Here is a 19,232-nt window from a genome sequence, read left to right as displayed (position 1 = left end):
AAAGGCAGAGCAGCCACATGTCATTTCTGCCTCAATTATGTTTCCACAATTCAGTGACTAACCCCCACCCCCTCCATTCAAGTCAAAACTCATCGTTGTGATCCGAAAAGCATCAACTGGGTGAGGTATAATCGTCCCGTCATTTCGTCTTTCGTCTTGCTGCGCGGCTAGACGCGTTGGCCTAAACAGTTTTCAACAAAACCATTGTCCTTTTAAAAAGTACTGGACAAGATCCAATTTGCAACTTAATCTTATCCTCACTATTTAAAAAAAAACACGACTTAATAACTTTATAGCTTTAAAATGAAATTGTTTTCGACTAAAATATACTACAGGCAACCTAACCCAACAGAGCGAGTTATATTTGAGGTGGTGCTGCAGTTCCACCTTAATCCGTGCCTGTGGTTTTATCACCTGACAAAGCAGCTCCAGCGCCGCCATTTTGGCGCTCAGTGCCCGAGAAACCGGAAGAAACCCGGCGGCCGGAGGGAGGGATCACAAACCCTCGGAAAATATCACCGGGCGTCCCGTCAAATACTCCTCCCGAATCAGAGATGTGTGAAAATTGCACCTGTTCAGTCGGTTGAACGCGCTGTTTCGAGTTTTCTGAAAGGGAGAGAACGGTTTTATTTGACACTCGGGTCTCGCGCACTGTTTTTTTAAAAAAAGGACGTGCAATTTTGTTAAATCCCAGAAGTTTCCTTCCTCTTCCCATAAATTGTTTAATTCACGTTTCCTGTCAGTTTCTTTTTTGTGTGGAGGGGAAGTGGGGGCTCTGAAGATTTTTTTTGTCGCCTCTTTACCTGAGGAAGGACCGGATCATGTCGGGTCAGTCGATCACGGACCGGATCACCGCGGCCCAGCACAGCGTCACCGGCTCGGCTGTTACCAAGGCGGCGTGTAAAGCCACCACACACGAGGTGATGGGCCCCAAGAAGAAGCACCTTGATTGTGAGTACTCCAAGGCAAGGGAAGACAGAGTGGGTGGAAGACAGGCCTTCCAGTTGCCAAGTGACCCTCTGCCTGATTATTAACACTTTAAAATCAAACCGATTACACGACGTGTTTGTGAAAACATAAAACAGCCCCCAAGTACCCATTAAATTTAGTTTTACCTGCTACTTGGCTTGAGTCTTCCTCAAATTTTTTTCCGATTGCAATGTCTGGGGAGGAGCAACAATCCCAGACCATGTTATGTGGCAGAGAATAGTTGTCCTGCTCCGTGTGAGAATTGGGGGTAAACTTGAACTTGGGCTGTGTCCCATTGAGTGGGAATAAAACCAGACCTGTCAACGCTGCATAATTTGTTGTGGATATCTCATTTTCAAAAGTTGAACGTTTTTAATTTATGTGACTTAGAAAATGTAGCCCCAATTATTTAATATGTGAATTTTGTTCTTGATATTTCCTGGACAGTTCTGTGTGAAATAGTGCAATGCCCAGGTTCTGTTTCAGAGAGTGATGCATCGCAGTTGAAATTGAGACAATAAGGGAAAATTTGCCAGTAATTCCTGACATTGCAGTTGTGTAATGAATGTAACACTAAAGAAGGGTTCATGCACTGCTGTGTACCCAGACTTTGATACAGCCCCTGGAGTCGGTGGGACTAGAGGGTAAAGCTAAACCAGGGTTATGACAAAACTTTTCCAGAGAAAGGAGTTAAACTTTAGCAAGATACTATCATAGTTTCAATAAGTGATTGGGTTAACATTAAAACAGGACACTGTCCTTCCTGAGGATTTATGTCTAGGTGAATGAAGAGTGATATGCAGCTTTTTTGTCACCTTTATTAACTAACTTAAGAGTAATTTAGAACTTGGATAGTATCTTCGGTTAGTAAAAGACTAAAATAAAATGTAGACAAGTTGCCCCAGCTATTATCTGATCATAAAAAGAGCGAGCATTTAGTGAATATACAACATAGGTATATTAAGGGTGGATTTGAGTTGCACATTAACTTTTCTTGATTCTTAAAATTTAAAGTAAGAGTTTGTTTTGATAAGGGTGTACATATGAGCTATAGTTGATTTTGACAAAGTGAGTCATCACAATAAGTGGTATTGGGTTATGGGGGCGGGGGGTGCGGGGGGGTTCATGTTATCAACATTAAAGAACCAATGTGCTCTTTTATGGAGGGAAACCTGGATGGGGTGAATTCTGTATTCAATCCATTTTACAAGTTTGTATGGTGCATCTGCTTCAATGGTTGCAATTAAAGGAATTGAAAAGGATTCAAGGTAACATGCATCTATAGATTTTTAGTCTACTCTTTCCATTTGTGAAAGTGTAGTGCAGTTTTAAAAATGACAGGCAACTGTTGCCCCACTATGTGCAATCTTTTACAATGTGGGGGTGGATTAAAAGGAACTAATTGCCGCATGACTCCTGGGAGGACTATAGTCTCGATGTCATGAATACTTTAGTTTCTCTTCAGTAAGCATTAGTTTCCTGAAAATTTAACAAGTTAAGTTTTGTTTTAACTTGTGTAAATTGGCTCTGGTGATGCTCACAGTCAGTTCATGAGCGTGTTTTTATATGTACAGGATGTCAGTGGAGTTGGGAGAGAGACTTCAGACACTCATTTCACTGAGCTACCTAGTTATCAAAGACTGCAACTACATTGTGACAGCTAACATAGCAAAATTAAATGTGAACTGTTGACATAGGAACATTGACAGAAAAGGAAGTAAACTTTTTGGACCATATCTTTTTAATACCATATAGATGGATATACATATAGCATGATAATACAAGGCACTTAGAATGTGATGCATGATGTTTATTCCAAAAGTTGTCAGAATGCAGTGAAGTGTTTTTTTTTGAACAAGTTATCAGCCAGAGCTTTAGTTTAATACTGTAAAGATTTCTTGGCCAAAATAAAACAAAAAGTAACTATGGTGTCTACTGCACATAACACAAAATTAATTCCAAGATTTCTCAGTTATTACCTTGTTTTTCCCTTCCCCGGGCATCAACAAAAACTAAAATTTCATTGGTATTATGCAAGGCCATTGATCTGACATGTTAATCCTACCTTTTGTGTATCTAAAAAGCATGTTCGACATGATGAGTGTTTCTAGCATTTTCTGTTTTCATTTCATATTTCCAGAATCTGCAGTATTTTGCTTTTTGTTAGCCAAATGTTTTGCCTTTTCTCTTGAAGACATTGCTCATTAACTGGTTTATAAATAATTGGGTGCTGGTTGCCTTCTGCTAACTTACAAAGGGTGCGGTTTGGCATCTGTGAGCCTTGACAACATGCTATCAGCAGGCATTTGACTGCAAATGGGCATCGTAGCTAACCTTGATCTTGTTCTCAACCAACATCGACTTTGTTCAGCAGGATTGCTGTGTCATTTGAGGAAGCTGGCCAAATACAGCTTTTTGGAAAGCAACATCACATAGTATATTTGAATCAAATTGTTATAGGTTCTTAATTCACGTTTAAGCTTTGCCCGTTCTTCTTTAGTTACAAGGATTAGAATACAATCAACTGCTGTGTTGGTGAGAAATAAAATACTGCAGGTTCTGGAAATCTGAAGCAAAAACAGAAAATGCTAGAAATGCTCAGCTGGTCAGGCAACATCAGTGGAGAACGGGAAAAATCCTTTCAGTTATATGTCTTTGCAGAAAGTGGTGCCTTACTGATCTGTGTTAGTGCACATCAAAAAGATTCAGAAGTGGTGAAGGCTTAGTTCTCCTAACGTTAGTGGTGCACCTGGTCCCTTGTTAACATTGGCTATCATCCTAGCTAATGGCTACATTGCACCTCAGATTACTGTCTGAGAGTGGCCTGATGCAGAAAATCTACTGAATATTACTAGGAAGAGGTAACCTTTGAGTTTGTAGTGCATGCATACCATGCTTCTGACATTACAAGTTCTTTTCTCATCTGTACCTAAAAATTCTTCTGATACAAATTTTAAGGTAGATATCATTCTGATGACTGGCCTAAGGTTATTTTACAGCACACTATTTTTGAAAGCAGAAATAATAATCTGCTGCATTTGAGGCTGCAGATGGTATAAGATTCCGAGAGTGAGCATACAGCTGGGTATCTTATTTTTATAGTGGGGTTCCCCAGGAGTTGGTATTTGGACCACTGCTTTTCTTGATCTATATTAATGATCTAGACTTGGGTGTGCTGGGTACAATTTCAAAATTTGCAGATGACGCAAAACTTGGAAGTATTGTGAACTGTGAGGCGGATAGCAATGGACTTCAAGAGGATGTAGATAAGCTGGTGGAATGGGCAGACACATGGCAGATAAAATTTAATGCAGAGAACTGTGAAGTAATACATTTTGGTAAGAAGAACATTCTAAAGGACGTGCAGGAACAGAAGGACTTTGGGTATATATGCACAAATTGTTGAAGGTGCCAAGGCAGGTTGAGAAAAATGTCATACGGGATCCTGGGCTTTATAAATAGAGGCTTAAGAGTACAAAAGCAAGGAACCTTTTATAAAACACTGTGGTTTGGCCTCAACTGAAGTATTGTGTCCATTTCTGGTCACCTCACTTTAGGAATGATGTGATGACGTTGGAGAGGGTGCAGAAAAGATTTACAAGAATGGTTCCAGGGACAAGGGATTTCACGTGCGAGGATAGATTGGAGAAGCTGGGGTTTTCCTTTGGAGATTTGATGGAGGTGTTCAAAATCATGAGGGGTTTGGACAGAGTGCAAATGGGAAACTGTTTCCGTTGGTATAAAGGTCAAGAACTAGGGGACACAGGTTTAAAGTGATGGGCAAAAGAAGTAGAGGCAATATGAGGAAAAACTTTCTTGCACAGCGAGTGGTTAGGATCTGGAATGCACTGCCTGAGAGTGTGGTGAAGGCGAATTTAATCATTGCTTTTAAAAGGGAATTAGATATTTATCTGAAAAAGAAAAGATTTGTAGGGCTGCGAGGAAAAGCCAAGAGAGTGGGACTAGCTGAGATGCTCTCAGAGGGCTGGCATGGACACGATGGGCCAAATAGCCGCCTTCTGTGCTGTAACCATTCTATGATCCTATGTTTTGTTACAACAGGGAGGAGTGCACTGTTAATTCAGTTCCACTTCTCCAAATGTCACTGCATATCAATAAATGTTCCCACTTACTGAAGCAGCTAATTAGATACTCTGTTCGTCCCTGAATAAAGCACACCAACCAGGTTTCTTTAATGAACCACAAAATTAATGTTTATTATAAAACCAAGTCTTAACCAATAATTATGTAAATCTATATATAATTGAAATATTAAAGCACCTTATTTTCCCTAGCCCTCATGCACATGTACTTACATCCAGAAACCAGTTAACTGGGAAAAAGAGGGATTTTGGTTTACAGTTGTTTCATAAGAGTTGAAGGAATAATAAACTTAGTCTGTCATGATCTGGAAGAAAGTTCTTCGGTTTGGTGATGCGTCCCAAAGTCGAATAGTTGGCTGCCATTCAAAATCTTTCCAGGCGAGGTTGATGAGCAGTCTGTGATGGGTAAGTGTCCAAAGAACTTCGACTGTAGAAGCCTTCACATAAGATCTTCCATCAGGTGTGTAGCAGAAGTATAACAGTAAAAGGTTTATTCCAATATTTTGGATTTCTTAAACTTGGGAGGCAACAGTACAGCTTGATGCAGGGGTTCTTCATGGACAGGAGGCAATAGGAATCTGCCACATTTGAAATACAGGGTTTCTTCTCGAGATGCAGGATTCCTTTACAGAGAGGTAATACATTTTTGGGGTGGTCTTCCGATCTGCAGGCAGGTCAAAATCAAATTTCAAATGCCTACTTTTTGTCCAAACTCGCTGGCTTTAAAAGTTCCAAACTGAAACCAAAACCTTCCATAAACAAGTCATGTACCCAGTCATAAATTCTTTCTTGTCATGACAGAGGGTAGCTCTGTGGTCAGCCCCCTGCTGGTTTCCTTTAAATTACCTGCATTCCAGTGCTTGTTTACCAGTTCAACTTTAGTTGAACTTCCTTTCAAAACATCCGTAAAGGTCAACTATTTGCAGGTGTCTCAATGACCACTGAAATCCTTTTTCGGTGTTTAAAAAACACAGAATCCCAAGTTTTAATACAAAAAAAATCCTCTTAACAGTTACTTTTATTAGGGACGTCACAATGTAGCGGCACTATGTGGCTTATGAGAAAGGAAGTTGTAAGGGGTTACAGTTGCTTATTTGGAAGTAACAGGAGATGAGTGTCATTAATGAAAATGGGTAGAGTTAAAATAGAAGCTTTTTCCACCCCTGTTTGAAAATGGAAAGCTGTGGGAAAGGGGCAAAGACCTTTTGTTCAGAAATCTATTCAGATAATGATGCTGTGAAGATTGGGACAGGTTTGAAAGTGCTAATATATGTAGCTTGACCGATGGAGATGTAGTTTCTGTCACTGCAGATTCTGAGGGAAGAAATAAGAGGCTCTGACTAAAATCAAAATTCTTTGGGAAGGAAAGTTATGCCAGAGGACTGTAGGATTACAGCATCTATAATGATGGAATGGAATTAGTAACCATTGGAGAAATGTTAATTAGGGCTAGTCCGTGTAGATTTCAAAAAGGCAAGTCATGTGTTACTGTTCACAATATTCTATAGAGATCAGAGAATACACAGAGGAAATATGGTGAATGTAATTTGTCTAGATTTCCAAAAAGTATTTGATAAGGTACTAAATAAGAGACTTATGCCAAAGATAGTACATATAATTAGGAAGAATGTGGGGAAATAGCCAAATGGTTGAAAGGCTAATGAAATGGATTTAAAAAGAAGTTCCTCAAACTGGAAAGATGTGGGGTTCTGGAGGGCTTTACTTTGGAGCTGCTCTTACAGTATGTACATAAATTCTCTGGATTTGGGAATATTTGGGCAATGTTGAAACTTGCTGATATGGAGAAGCAGAGAGTTGTAGGGAGGAAATTCCAGAGTTTAGGTCCGAGACAACTGAAAGCACAGTCACCAATGATGGAGCGATTGAATTGGGGGATGCTGAAGAGACCAGAATTAGAGGAGCACAGACATTTCAGTGGGATATGGGGCTGGAGGAGATTACAGAGATAGGGAGAGAGCTAGGCCATTGAAAGGATTTGAAAACAAGGACGGGAATTTTAATATTGAGGCATTGCTTAACCAGGCGACAGTGTAGGTCAGTGAGCACAGGGATGGGTGAACAGGACTTCATGTGAGTTAGGATACGGGCAGCAGAGTTTTGGATGACCTCATGTTTTCATGTGAGGTTGACAAGAATTGCATTGGAATGGTTAGGTTATGAAAGCATGATGAGGGATTTAGCAGCAGATGAGCTGAAGTGAGGTGGAGTCAGGTGATGTTACAGAGGTGAAAATAGGCAGGCTTGGTGATTGCATGGATGATCGGAAGCTTTATCTCTGGACCAAATGTGATACCAGTCTTATTCAGCTTCAGACTGTTGTCAGGGAGAGGAATGGAGTCAGTGTTATGGTAAATGGTGAAATGTTAAAGGGCAAAAATTTAGGAATACACTAAACGGCTCGGAGGACAACACAGGCACAAATTTGAATTTAGTAGTATATTCCTCTACAGTTAGATTCTGTGATTATTAACTGACTAAATATCTACTGTAAAGTATGTTATTTTGGTATGGTTCTTGCATTGATATCTAATGTAATCAAAACTGATGGGGGAATACCATTTTTAATTTTTTTTTAATGTGGACATCGCTGGCAAGGCCAGCATTTATTGCCAATCCCGAATTGCTTTTGAGAGAGTGGTGGTGAGCTGCCTTCTTAATCTGCTGCAGTCTATATGGTGTAGATACACTCATAGTACTGTTATGGAAGGCGTTCCAGGTTTTGACCCGGTGACAGTGAAGGAACAGCGATATATTTCCAAGTCAGAATGGTGTGTGACTTGGAGGGGAACTTGCAGGTGGTGTTGGTGGTGCTAGAAACCTGTTGCCCTTGTTCTTCTGGGTAGTAGAGATTCCAGGGTTGGAAAGTGCTGTTAAAGGAACCTTGGCAAGTTGCCGCAGTGCATCTTGTAGATGGTACACTGTGCAGCCACAGTACGTCAGTGGTTGAGAGTGAATGTTTAACATGGTGATGGAGTGTCGATCAAGTGGGCTGCATTGTTTTAGATGGTGTTGAGCTTTTCTGAATATTGGAGCTGCGCTCATCCAGGCAAATGTGAAGTATTCCATCACGCTCCTGACCTGGACAGGCATCAGGGAATCAGGAATTCAGAATGCTGCAGAATTCTCAGCCTGTGATTTGCTCTTGTAGCCATAGTGTTTATATGGTGGTCCAGTTAATTTTCTGGTCAGTGGTAGTCCCAGGATGATGATGGAGAGGGGGGATTCAGCAATGGTATTGAATGTCAAGGGAGGTGTTTAAATTCTCTCTCGTTGGCAATGGTCATTGCCTGGTATTTCTGTGGTGCGAATGTTATTTGTTACTTGCCACTTGTCAGCCCAAGCATAAATGTTGTCCAGGCCTTGCTGCAGGCACAAACTACTTAATTATCTGAGGAGTTGCAAAGGGAACTGAACACTGCAATCACCAGCGAACATCCCCACTTCTGAACTTACGGAAGGAAGGTCACTGATGAAATAGCTGAAGGTGTTTGGGCCTAGGCCGCTACCCTGAAGAACTCCTGCAGTGATGTCCTGGGGCCGAGTGGCCTCCAACATCTGTCTTCCTTTGTACTCGTTATGATTCCTGGATTCTCATCTTTTCTATCCCTGTGGCACCTACATGGAATTAAGGGGTGGAAATGGGGATCTGAAGAAAGAAGCTTTGTGTACATCAATCCTGGAACTTATCAGGAGAATCTTGAAAAACCATAACTGTTTTTATGGTCAACATATAGTACATTTTAATATGTTTGATTAATATATTGTTTAGTATACTGTTGATCTTCCTACTTATCTGTTTATTGTAGTTTTAGCTTGTATTCAGTGGTCTAGCAGTGTGATATTTTCCTCCTTCTGAGATGACAGAGTGTGGTAGACAAATAACATGTTCTCCATTAAATTAATTTATCATTAAACTCTGACTCTGCTTGACTCACATGGCAGAGGACACAGAGGCACAAACTTTGCTCTGTAAGGGACTTTGTAAGTGTTTGATAAGGTTCCCCATGGTAGGCTGATGGAGAAAGTGAAGGCGCATGGGGTCCAAGGTGTACTAGCTAGATGGATAAAGAACTGGCTGGGCAACAGTAGACAGAGAGTAGCAGTGGAAGGGAGTTTCTCAAAATGGAGACGTGTGACCAGTGGTGTTCCACAGGGATCTGTGCTGGGACCACTGTTGTTTGTGATATACATAAATGATTTGGAGGAAAGTATAGGTGATCTGATTAGCAAGTTTGCAGACGCCACTAAGATTGGTGGAGTAGCAGATAGTGAAGGGGACTGTCAGAGAATACAGCAGAATATAGATAGATTGGAGAGTTGGGCAGAGAAATAGCAGATGGAGTTCAATCAGGGCAAATGCGAGGTGATGCATTTTGGAAGATCCAATTCAAGAGTAAACTATACAGTAAATGGAAAAGTCCTGGGGAAAATTGATGTACAGAGAGATTTGGGTGTTCAGGTCCATTGTTCCCTGAAGGTGGCAACGCAGGTCAATAGAGTGGTCAAGAAGGCATACGGCATGCTTTCCTTCATCGGACGGGGTATTGAGTACAAGAGTCGGCAGGTCATGTTACAGTTGTATAGGACTTTGGTTCGGCCACATTTGGAATACTACGTGCAGTTCTGGTCGCCACATTACCAAAAGGATGTGGATGCTTTGGAGAGGGTGCAGAGGAGGTTCACCAGGATGTTGCCTGGTATGGAGGGCGCTAGCTATGAAGTGAGGTTGAGTAGATTAGGATTATTTTCATTAGAAAGACGGAGGTTGAGCGGGGACCTGATTGAGGTGTACAAAATCATGAGAGGTATAGACAGCATGGATAGCAAGAAACTTTTTCCCAGAGTGGGGGATTCAATTACAAGGGGACACGAGTTCAAAGTGAAAGGGGAAAAGTTTAGGGGGGATATGCGTGGAAAGTTCTTTACGCAGAGGGTGGTGGGTGCATGGAACGCATTACCAGCGGAGGTGGTAGACGCAGCCACGATAGCGTCTTTTAAGATGTATCTAGACAGATACATGAATGGGCAGGAAGCAAAGAGATACAGACCCTTAGAAAATAGGCGACAGGTTTAGATAGAGGATTTGGATCAGCGTAGGCTTGGAGGGCCGAAGGGCCTGTTCCTGTGCTGTAATTTTCTTTGTTCTTCTTTGTTCTTTGTCTGCTTAGGGAAAGTGCTGTTCGGGTGTAAATACAAGTTTTTGGGGGGGGGGGGGGGGTGAAGGCGGTGGGTGGCACAGGAAGATTGAACCTCAACAATATTTTATAAAACAACAATTGTATTTATTTAGCTCTTTTAACATTAAAAAAATCCAAGGCATTTCACGAAAGTGTAATCAGGCTGGAAAAGGATGCAGAGCTGAAGATATTTTGGTGGGGGAGAGGCTGGTGACCAAAAACCTTATTAAAGACGTGTGTTTTAAGAAGGGCCTTAAAGGAGGAGAGAGAGCTGGAGATGTAGAGGGATTTAAGGAGGGAATTATCCTCAATTGTCGAAGCCACGGCTACAAATGTTAGGGTAAAGTGGAGGGGATACAAAAATGACTAGAGTAAGTAAGGAAGAGTTTGACATATGGGATGGGGGTTGTAGAGCTGGTGAAGGTTGCAGACATTCAATGGGGTCAGATCATGAAGGAATTTAAACATTATAAATTTGAGGCATTGAGGGACTGGGAGCCAGTGTAGTTTAACGAGGACCAAGATCCTGGATAAGCAGGACTTGGGAGGTGGAAATGTTTGGATGAGCTGGTTTGACGAGCGTGGAGAATGTGAAACCAGCCAATAGAGTGTTGGAATAGTTGCGTCCAGAGGTGTGAAAGACATGGATGAGGACTTCAGCAGCTGATGGGCTGAAGCAGGGTAATAAAGGAAAGGCACCAGAGGAAGGTGATATAATTGACCATATCAAAAGCTGAAGAGCGTTTGAGGTGGAAGTATAATCACCATGGTCACAGTCACAGAGGATGTCATTTTGTAATTTTGGTTTGGGATGATTCAACTGACTGCAAAAGTAGTAACCTAGGAGTTGCAGGAAAGATTGGCAGAGATTTAGGAGGTGACAACACTTTCAAGAATTTTGTAAATGGAATGGATGTTGGAGATGGAGTGTAAGTTTGGAAGAATAGAAGAGTCCAGGGTGGATTTTTAAAGCGAATGGGATAATATATGAGGAGAGGAAACCATTTACAATGTTTGTTAGCCCATGAAGGTCAGAACAACAGTTTTTACGTGATTGCTGAAATTATTTTGATGGAAGCAATTCCTGGCAGTGTCACAATAAATGCAACTTCTGTCTTATGCCGCTTGTGTAACCTGTTCAGCATTACTTGAAGCTAATAATGAAATTTTGAATCTATCCAGCATTATTCAGGTTGTCAATGGGAGTGTTGGGTTTTGAGTACATTTTTGGAATTGTAAAATTCATTTCAACTGGATGCAATTGTCCAGCATGTAGAACCTTTTTTTGTTGTTTTGTGGTGACTTATTTCTGTTTTGGTTATTTCCTTTACTGTGCCTGCAGGATTCCTCCCTGGCCTATTGACATTTGGGGAGGGAGGTGAGAAAAGAGAGAGGTTGGAAATCGTTTTCTGCGGGGGAGGGTCGGGGGCATAGGGGGAAAGTGGAAGGTAATGTGAGCATGTAGAAAATCAATGATTTTTGATCAGATGCTTCATCAGTTTTGTCTTGACATAGTCCCACTATAAATCTGTGGCATCCTTTAATCTTCCCTATCCCTGCAATCTATAGAATTTTAAAATCCAAATTTGGTGTTCTCAAAATACTACTTTCTGTTGGATCATCTCTCCTATTCTTCATCCTTGGTACTGTGCGCCTTTGGTTTGGGCTGCCTTCTAAGTTTCTCAATAATAATGCATAGCTGTGGCCTCCTGATGGCTCTGATGTAATTTGTAACTTTGATTATGCCATTTCACTGCTGTGGCAAGGACAAAAATCAAATTGGAGCAGTTCAATTGTGGCATTTTGGGAAAGGATCACAGATTTGGGAAGTGACAGCACGTTCAAGGACTTTGGAGGGAAAAGGGAGGTTGCAGATGTGGTATTTTGCAAGGACAGAGGAGGAAAGGGCCTTGGTCAGACTTCACCAAAGTAATGCATTCAGTTTTGGACACTGCATCCCCAGAAGGTACTATTAGTCTTGGAGCAGGTACAGCACAGATTCACAAAAATGATGCCTTAAAGAATTAAATTATCAACAGTGCTCACATAAACTTGACTTTTAATCATTTGAGTTCACAATGTTGCAGGGAGATCTAACTGACGTGTTTAAAATGATAAAAGAAGTTGATAGAGTGGTGCAGAGAAGCTATTTGCCTTGGTGGGAAACTCAGAGCAAATTAGAAATAGACAATTCAGGGGTGAAATCAAGAAGCAGTCTTTTGCACAAAGGGTACTGGAAATCTGGAATTCTCTCTTCCAAAAGGCTGAGAATGCTGTGTCAGTTGAAATTTTCAAGATTGAGATTGATTTTTTTCACTCGGTATGGTATCCAGGGATATGGATCTAAGTCAGGTAAATGGAGTTGAAGTACAAATTTAAACATGATCTAATTTAATGGCGGAACAGGTGCAAACTGAATGCCTTACTGCTGTACCTATGTTTCTAAATAACTTTTTTGTGTGTATATAAATGTGAGGATTTAGATTTTATTTTCTCCACCCCTGATTCCAGTTGAGATTGGTGCCCTGAGAACAGTAACTGATCAAGGAGTCAGTGCCTTCACAAGAGAACAAGAACAAGGAAATTAGTGAAAAAGTGGGGAGCCGGGGTAGGGGGCAGGTGTAACCTCCTATTAAACTTCAAGTCTCCCCTTCTAGGCAGTTTCCTCTTGCAGCAAATGACATTGTGAAAAGCCTGTAAATAAACTTGCTGCATTGAACAGCATAGTGCAATGTGCATATGTTGTAATAGGAACTTTGGACCAGCACCAAGCTGCATGATGATTGCTTAGTGTACTGGTATTTGATGGTCCAATCAGTGTTCAGTTCAAACTGTGTTTAGCATAGAACTGTACAATCAATGCTATAGGGACTTGAGAACTCAATACCCATGTATCTGGTTTCCCTGTCCAGCTCAAACCTGTGACAATAAAGTGTTTGAAAGTGACACAACAACTAACTTGCAATTATGTAATAGAAAATGCTGGCATTTCGCCATCTGCCATGATGGGATTCGAACCCATGCCCCCCAGAGCATCAGCCTGGGCTTTGAATTATTAGCCCAGTAACATTACCACTATGCCACTGCCGCCGAGAGAGAGATCCATCATTGACATGCTGTTCTCCCTTCGCCAGCTACAGGAGAAATGCTGCGAACAAACAGATGCCCCTCTACGTTACTTTCATAGATCTTACCAAAGCCTTTGATCTTATCAGCAGACGTGGTCTCTTCAGACTACTAGCAAAGATCGGATGTCCACCAAAGCTACTAAATATCATCACCTCATTCCATGACCATATGAAAGGCACAATTCAGCATAGCGGTGCCTCATCAGACCCCTTTCCTATCCTGAGTGGCGTGAAACAGGGCTGTGTTCTCATAACTACACTGTTTGGGATCTTCTCACTGCTGCTCTCACATGCGTTCAAGTCTTCAGAAGAAGGAATTTTCCTCCACGCAAGATCAGATGGCAGATTGTTCAACCTTGCCCGTCTTAGAGGAAGACCAAAGTACGGAAGGTCCTCATCAGGGAACTCCTTTTTGCTGACAATGCTGCATTAACATCCCACACAGAAGAGTGTCTGCAGAGACTCATCGACAGGATTGCGGCTGCCTGCAACGAATTTGGCCTAACCATCAGCCTCAAGAAAACGAACATCATTGGACAGGACGTCAGAAATGCTCCATCTATCAATATCGGCGACCACGCTCTGGAAGTGGTTCAAGAGTTCACCTACCTAGGCTCAACTATCACCAGTAACCTGTCTTCGATACAGAAATCAACAAGCGCATAGGAAAGGCGTCCGCTGCTATGTCCAGACTGACCAAGAGGGTGTGGGAAAATGGCGCATGACACTGAACACAAAAATCCGAGTGTTGTCCTCAGTACCTTGCTCTAAGGCAGTGAGGCCTGGACAGCGTATGTCAGCCAAGAGCAATGTCTCAATTCATTCCATCTTAGCTGCCTCTGGAAAATCCTTGGCATCAGGTGGCAGGACCGTATCTTCAATGCCGAAGTCCTCAAGTCCGTTTTAGAGATGTCTGCAAACGCGACATGAAGTCCTGTGACATTGACCACACGTCGTGGGAGTCAGTTACCAGTGATCGCCAGAGCTGGCAGACCGCCATAAAGGCGGGGCTAAAGAGTGGCGAGTCGAAGAGACTTAGCAGTTGGTAGGAAAAAAGACAGAAGTGCAAGGGGAGAGCCAACTGTGTAACAGCCCTGACAACCAATTGTATCTGCAGCGCCTGTGGAAGAGTGTGTCACTCTGGAACTGGCCTTTATAGCCACTCCAGGCGCTGCTTCCCCAACCACTGACCACCTCCAGTTGCTTCCCCATCGTCTCTCGAGACAAGGCGGCCAAAGAAAAGAAATAGAAAATCATCCCAAGGTGCTTAATAGAAGGGCATTATTTTTTTTTCATCACTCGACCTGTTTTTATTCAATAGCATAGAACTGTAATAACTCTAGGATTGATACCCTGTATTAATTGCACTAAATTAGTCAGTAACAAAATGCATTGAAATGACCCCAATACTGAAAGATTAGCCAGGTCAGCATGCATCTTTATGATGGGTGGAAGTTTAGCCACGCTGGAAATACGTCCCAAATCAGCAGTAGTGTGTGACTGCTGCCACGGCATGCAGAATGAGATCGGTGACGACAATATTATTTAGCTGTAGAAAACACTAGTTGGCCACAGCTGGAGTACTGTGTACAGTTCTGGTCGCCACACTATAGGAAGGATGTGATTGCACTGGAGAGGGTGCAGAGGGGATTTACCAGGATTTTGCCTGGGCTGGAGCATTTCAGCTATGAAGAGAGACTGGATAGGCTTGGCTTGTTTTCCTTCGAGCCGAGAAGGTTGAGGGGAGACCTGATAGAGGTAGACGAAATTATGAGGGGCATAGATAGGGTAGATAGGAAGAAACTTTTTCTCTTGGCGGAGGGGTCAATAACCAGGGGGCATAGATTTAAGGTAAGGGGCAGGAGGTTTAGAGGGGATTTGAAGAAAAATTCTTTCACACAGAGTGTGGTTGGAATCTGGAACATACTGTCTGAAGGGGCGGTAGAGGCAGGAACCCTCAACAATTAAGAAGTATCTAGATGAGCACTTGAAAAGCAATAGCATAGAAGGCTATGGGCCAAGTGGTGGGAAACGGGATTAGAATAGATGGGCTTGATGGCCGGCGCGGACACGGTGGGCCGAAGGGTCTGGTTCCGTGCTGTATAGCTCTGACTGAGAAGAAAAAAGTAAAAATTGAGTGTAAATTTGGAGTTGGAATTGACCAAAGGCTTGATTGAATAGACAGCTGATAAAGTATTTATTTAAGAGTGGGAAGTTGGAAGCTAGACTCAGGGTGGGGGGTGGCGTGTTGGTTGGTGGTCTGCTTCCACCTCCGTAGTATCCCGTTTCCACCTCTGTTTCTGCTCTCCTGACCGACTTCCACGCACTAATCTTGAACTTGTGCAAAACTGTACCTGTGTCCTAACTCACACCAAGTCCCATTCACCCATCATCCCTTTGCTGGCTGACGTACATTGGTTTCCAGTCCACCAACGCAGATTTAAAATTCTCATCCTTCTGTTGAAATCCTTCCATGACCTTGCAACCTGCTTATCTCTAATGTCCTCCAACCCTCCGAGCTGTGTTCCTCCAATTCTGGTCTTTTGTGTGTTCCTAACTTCCTTTGCACCTGCATTGGCAGCCATGCCTTCAGCTGTTTAGGACTGAAACTCTGGCAATCCCTCCCTAATCCTGCCTTTCTCTCGTACTCTCCCACACAAGCTCTCTTTTCCTCTCTGCTCCCTCTCACTCCCCCTCTGTCATATTACGTTCCAATGAAGTACCATGGCTTTATTACTTTAAAGGTGCAATATAATTGCAAGTTGTTCTGTTGAGTGGAATTTCCAGAAAGTAGGACTGAAACAGCTGAAATGTTTGTCAGTTTTGATTAAAGTAAGGGATGCACTGCATAGTTGAAGGCACTAAGGGTCTTGGGTTGAGATAAAAGGGCAGAGGTGATCAGAGTGTTTGGTGAGAGATAAAGGAGGGATTTATAGATGGTGATTTACCTCTCTTGGGCATAGCTTGTTTTGGAGAGAGTTTTTGTCTTGGAAGTGATTCCTGATTTTTATTGACTTGATCTACTAGGCAACTCTGAACAATGTACATAATGATGGAGTTCTTGTACATGCTCAGATAGATGTGATTTCCACTTTCACTCTCCCTCCCTGTCATACATAATTCTTAGCTGATTGTACGGGTGATTTCCCTGGCTTCTGCTGATGCTTCTCTGAAACCAGCCTGTCATGTGGCTTGTGATGGCATCGCACTTGCCCCGGTCAGTGATGGTGCAATATAGAGATAGGAACTTAGCATCTTTTAAAGTTTATGTGGCTGTGAATCCATATTCTGTTGCTTTAAAAGAAAAACAGGAGTTGGAAAGGGTCAGTTGCTTCATCAAAGCTGAACTCTTGAGACTCTTCCGTCTTGGCATCCTCTGTATCCTGAATGTATGTTTGTTGTCTGTTTACTGCAAAAAAAAAAAAATTCCTTTTTTGTTTAAAGTTATTCTTTTTGATTTATATTCACTTTTAATTTACCTTTTCACTAGTCTTTTTTCCTATGTCTTTGTTTTAACTGGCTTACTTCAAAATGTCTAGTGCACTGGTGTTTAAGTAAACTGTGCACCCATTCTCCACTTATCTGTTTTTATTGCAAACAGAACTAAGCTAAATTTGTAGGAGCTTGTTATTTCTATGACTACACCTGGAAAATTGAGGTGGTGCATCTTGAAAGCTTATCTGGTGTCCCTAACCCTATTGGAAGAATATAAAATCTGAATATTAACAAACGGTTCATTTCCATGACCTAGTAATTTTTTTTCTATGGGCAAATGCTCTCATCGGAGACTTTATATAATAGCAAAGTAGTTAAATAGATGGGATAAAAGTTCTTTTATTGATCTGTGAATTTTAAATTTGAAAGGAAAACTGGTGTATGTGATTGTGAAGAATGCCAGTGCTGAAATTCTCTTTCTCCCCTTCCCCACCTGCCTATTATGAACACCCATTGTTGATACTTGGAGGCTGTGAAACTCCCATAACAGTGCTGCAGTTGAATGTCTTGCTCCCAATACCAGCACTGCATCAGTATGAATCATTGTTTCCCATACTTCTCATTAATGACAACACTTCGTGAAATTAACAGTTGTTCTGAATATGCATGAATCCAAGTCTCCTAGAAGCTAAAGTAAAGCTGTCTAAACTCCATTCACAGTGGGCTTATATCCTGCAAAGGGAATGCTTCCATCTTGATTTTAATTGAAACTAGGTGCTGGAGGAAAAAGGATAGTCCGCCAACCTGCTGGACCACCTGACTCCTCAATTTAAATTTTAAAACATTTTACTCCGAGCTAATTCTAAAGAAACTGAGCTTTCTTCAAATGAATATTTCAGAATACATTGACAAATAGAACATAGAACATTACAGCGCAGTACAGGCCCTTCGGCCCTCGATGTTGCGCCGACCTGTGAAACCATCTGACCTAAACTATTCCATTTTCATCCATATGTATATTCAAATCCCAGACACTTGAGGCAGGATTTTCCCCGCAGGTTTCAGGATACTGCTGTCAGGCTCCAATGGGGGTCATAAGCTTATATTGTGTGGGGAACAGTCACTCAGCTGTGATTGCCCCCCAATTGCCAATTAATGGCCAGAGGGCAGACTAAAATCCAGCCCTTGATGTCAGATTTGTTCTGAAGTCAGCATCCTTCGTCTCCTTCACCCCGGCCACAAAACCATGTACACTTGTTTCCTTCATGTTTATTCTATTCAGTGGTGCTGCCTTTGACATAAAATGAAAGTGATTGCAGTAAAATTCATTGAGCATGTTTGGTTAGCTCCCATTAATCTTGAGGGTTAAGTCAAATGTTCAGTGATTGTTTAAGTATTGCAGAATTCCCTTGCATTTTTTGGAAAGGGAGCATGAGAAGATACATGGTGCCGCTTGCGTGTCATCCAGCTCACTTCACTTGGAGTTATGAAACCGAGAACTGTTTCATGATGACAGGGATTGACACAAGATATCTTGAATAAAAATGTTTTTTTTAACCTTGTTGGGAAGCTTTGCTTGGGTGTGTCTGAGCTGGGAATTCCAGAAGTGATCAAGTTGTTGTGTAACATAGCATGGGAATTATCCATGATAACTTAGCTGGAAGGTTAAGGGTTGCCCTTTGACTGTTCTGTTTTGAATAACAAATTGTTTATCGTTCATAATTAAACTGGACAGAAATTATATTTGGCTTCTTGTGACATACCAGTGAATGGTTTACAGCTGTCTTTGGCCAAGGATGTACGAGTAGATCTTCTGTGGTGGTCATGGGCAGTCTGGGACCTGGAGTGCAGTTTCTGACATTTGCTATGCTTTCACTGCAATTTAAGGGTGACCTGTATGCCTGTTGCATGAATACAGCAAATTTATTACAGTCAGTCACACAACTGGCAGTATAAATTTTACAATAAGTGATGTGGGCTTATATGTATGTTTACTATCTGTCTACCACTTTTCAAAGTTGCTTGCGATGCCAATTACCATGTTCACTTTCCAAAACCTCAACCCTCCATTGTTTACATTATTCTATTCCACTGACTGGTTTGCAGGATTAAGATGTAAGTACATTATTTGCTCTTTGCAAGCCCTTCTCAATTATTTACTGTAACAAAAGATTTTTTCTCTTATTTTCTATGGTGCCGCTTTAGTTCTTGCTGAAGCGGTTTCTCCCATTGTAGCTAAACAGGTGTTTATTGGTCATTGTCTGTACCTGGTTGGCGGGCTCTGGGTTACAATGTGCAAGGTCAGAATCAAAGTGCCTTGGAATATCTCCTGGCCTTAGTGCAAATATAAATCCACCACAGAAACAAAAAAAATCTTGTGTTAGATGTGATTTGGTCAC

General features: G+C 41.8%; 1 protein-coding gene across 6 annotated transcripts in view; it reads left to right on the top strand.

Annotated features, from left to right (window-relative positions):
- The first annotated feature begins 435 nt into the window (after positions 1-435).
- LOC137377617 (phosphatidylinositol-binding clathrin assembly protein-like) overlaps positions 436-19,232 on the top strand; it is a 168,900-nt gene continuing 150,103 nt past the window's right edge. For 3 of the 6 annotated variants that reach the window (XM_068047452.1, XM_068047451.1, XM_068047457.1), the window contains exon 1: positions 436-951. In XM_068047452.1, the coding sequence (XP_067903553.1) occupies positions 822-951 (130 nt within the window). In that variant the 5' untranslated portion in view covers positions 436-821. The remainder of the gene's footprint in view (positions 952-19,232) is intronic. The other 3 variants (XM_068047456.1, XM_068047455.1, XM_068047453.1) reach the window with 1 other exon arrangement.

The sequence above is a fragment of the Heterodontus francisci genome, chromosome 15 (assembly GCF_036365525.1).
Source record: "Heterodontus francisci isolate sHetFra1 chromosome 15, sHetFra1.hap1, whole genome shotgun sequence".
Taxonomy (NCBI): domain Eukaryota; kingdom Metazoa; phylum Chordata; class Chondrichthyes; order Heterodontiformes; family Heterodontidae; genus Heterodontus; species Heterodontus francisci.
Note: the sequence above shows the minus strand (reverse complement) of the source record. Positions and strands in the feature narration are given on the sequence as shown.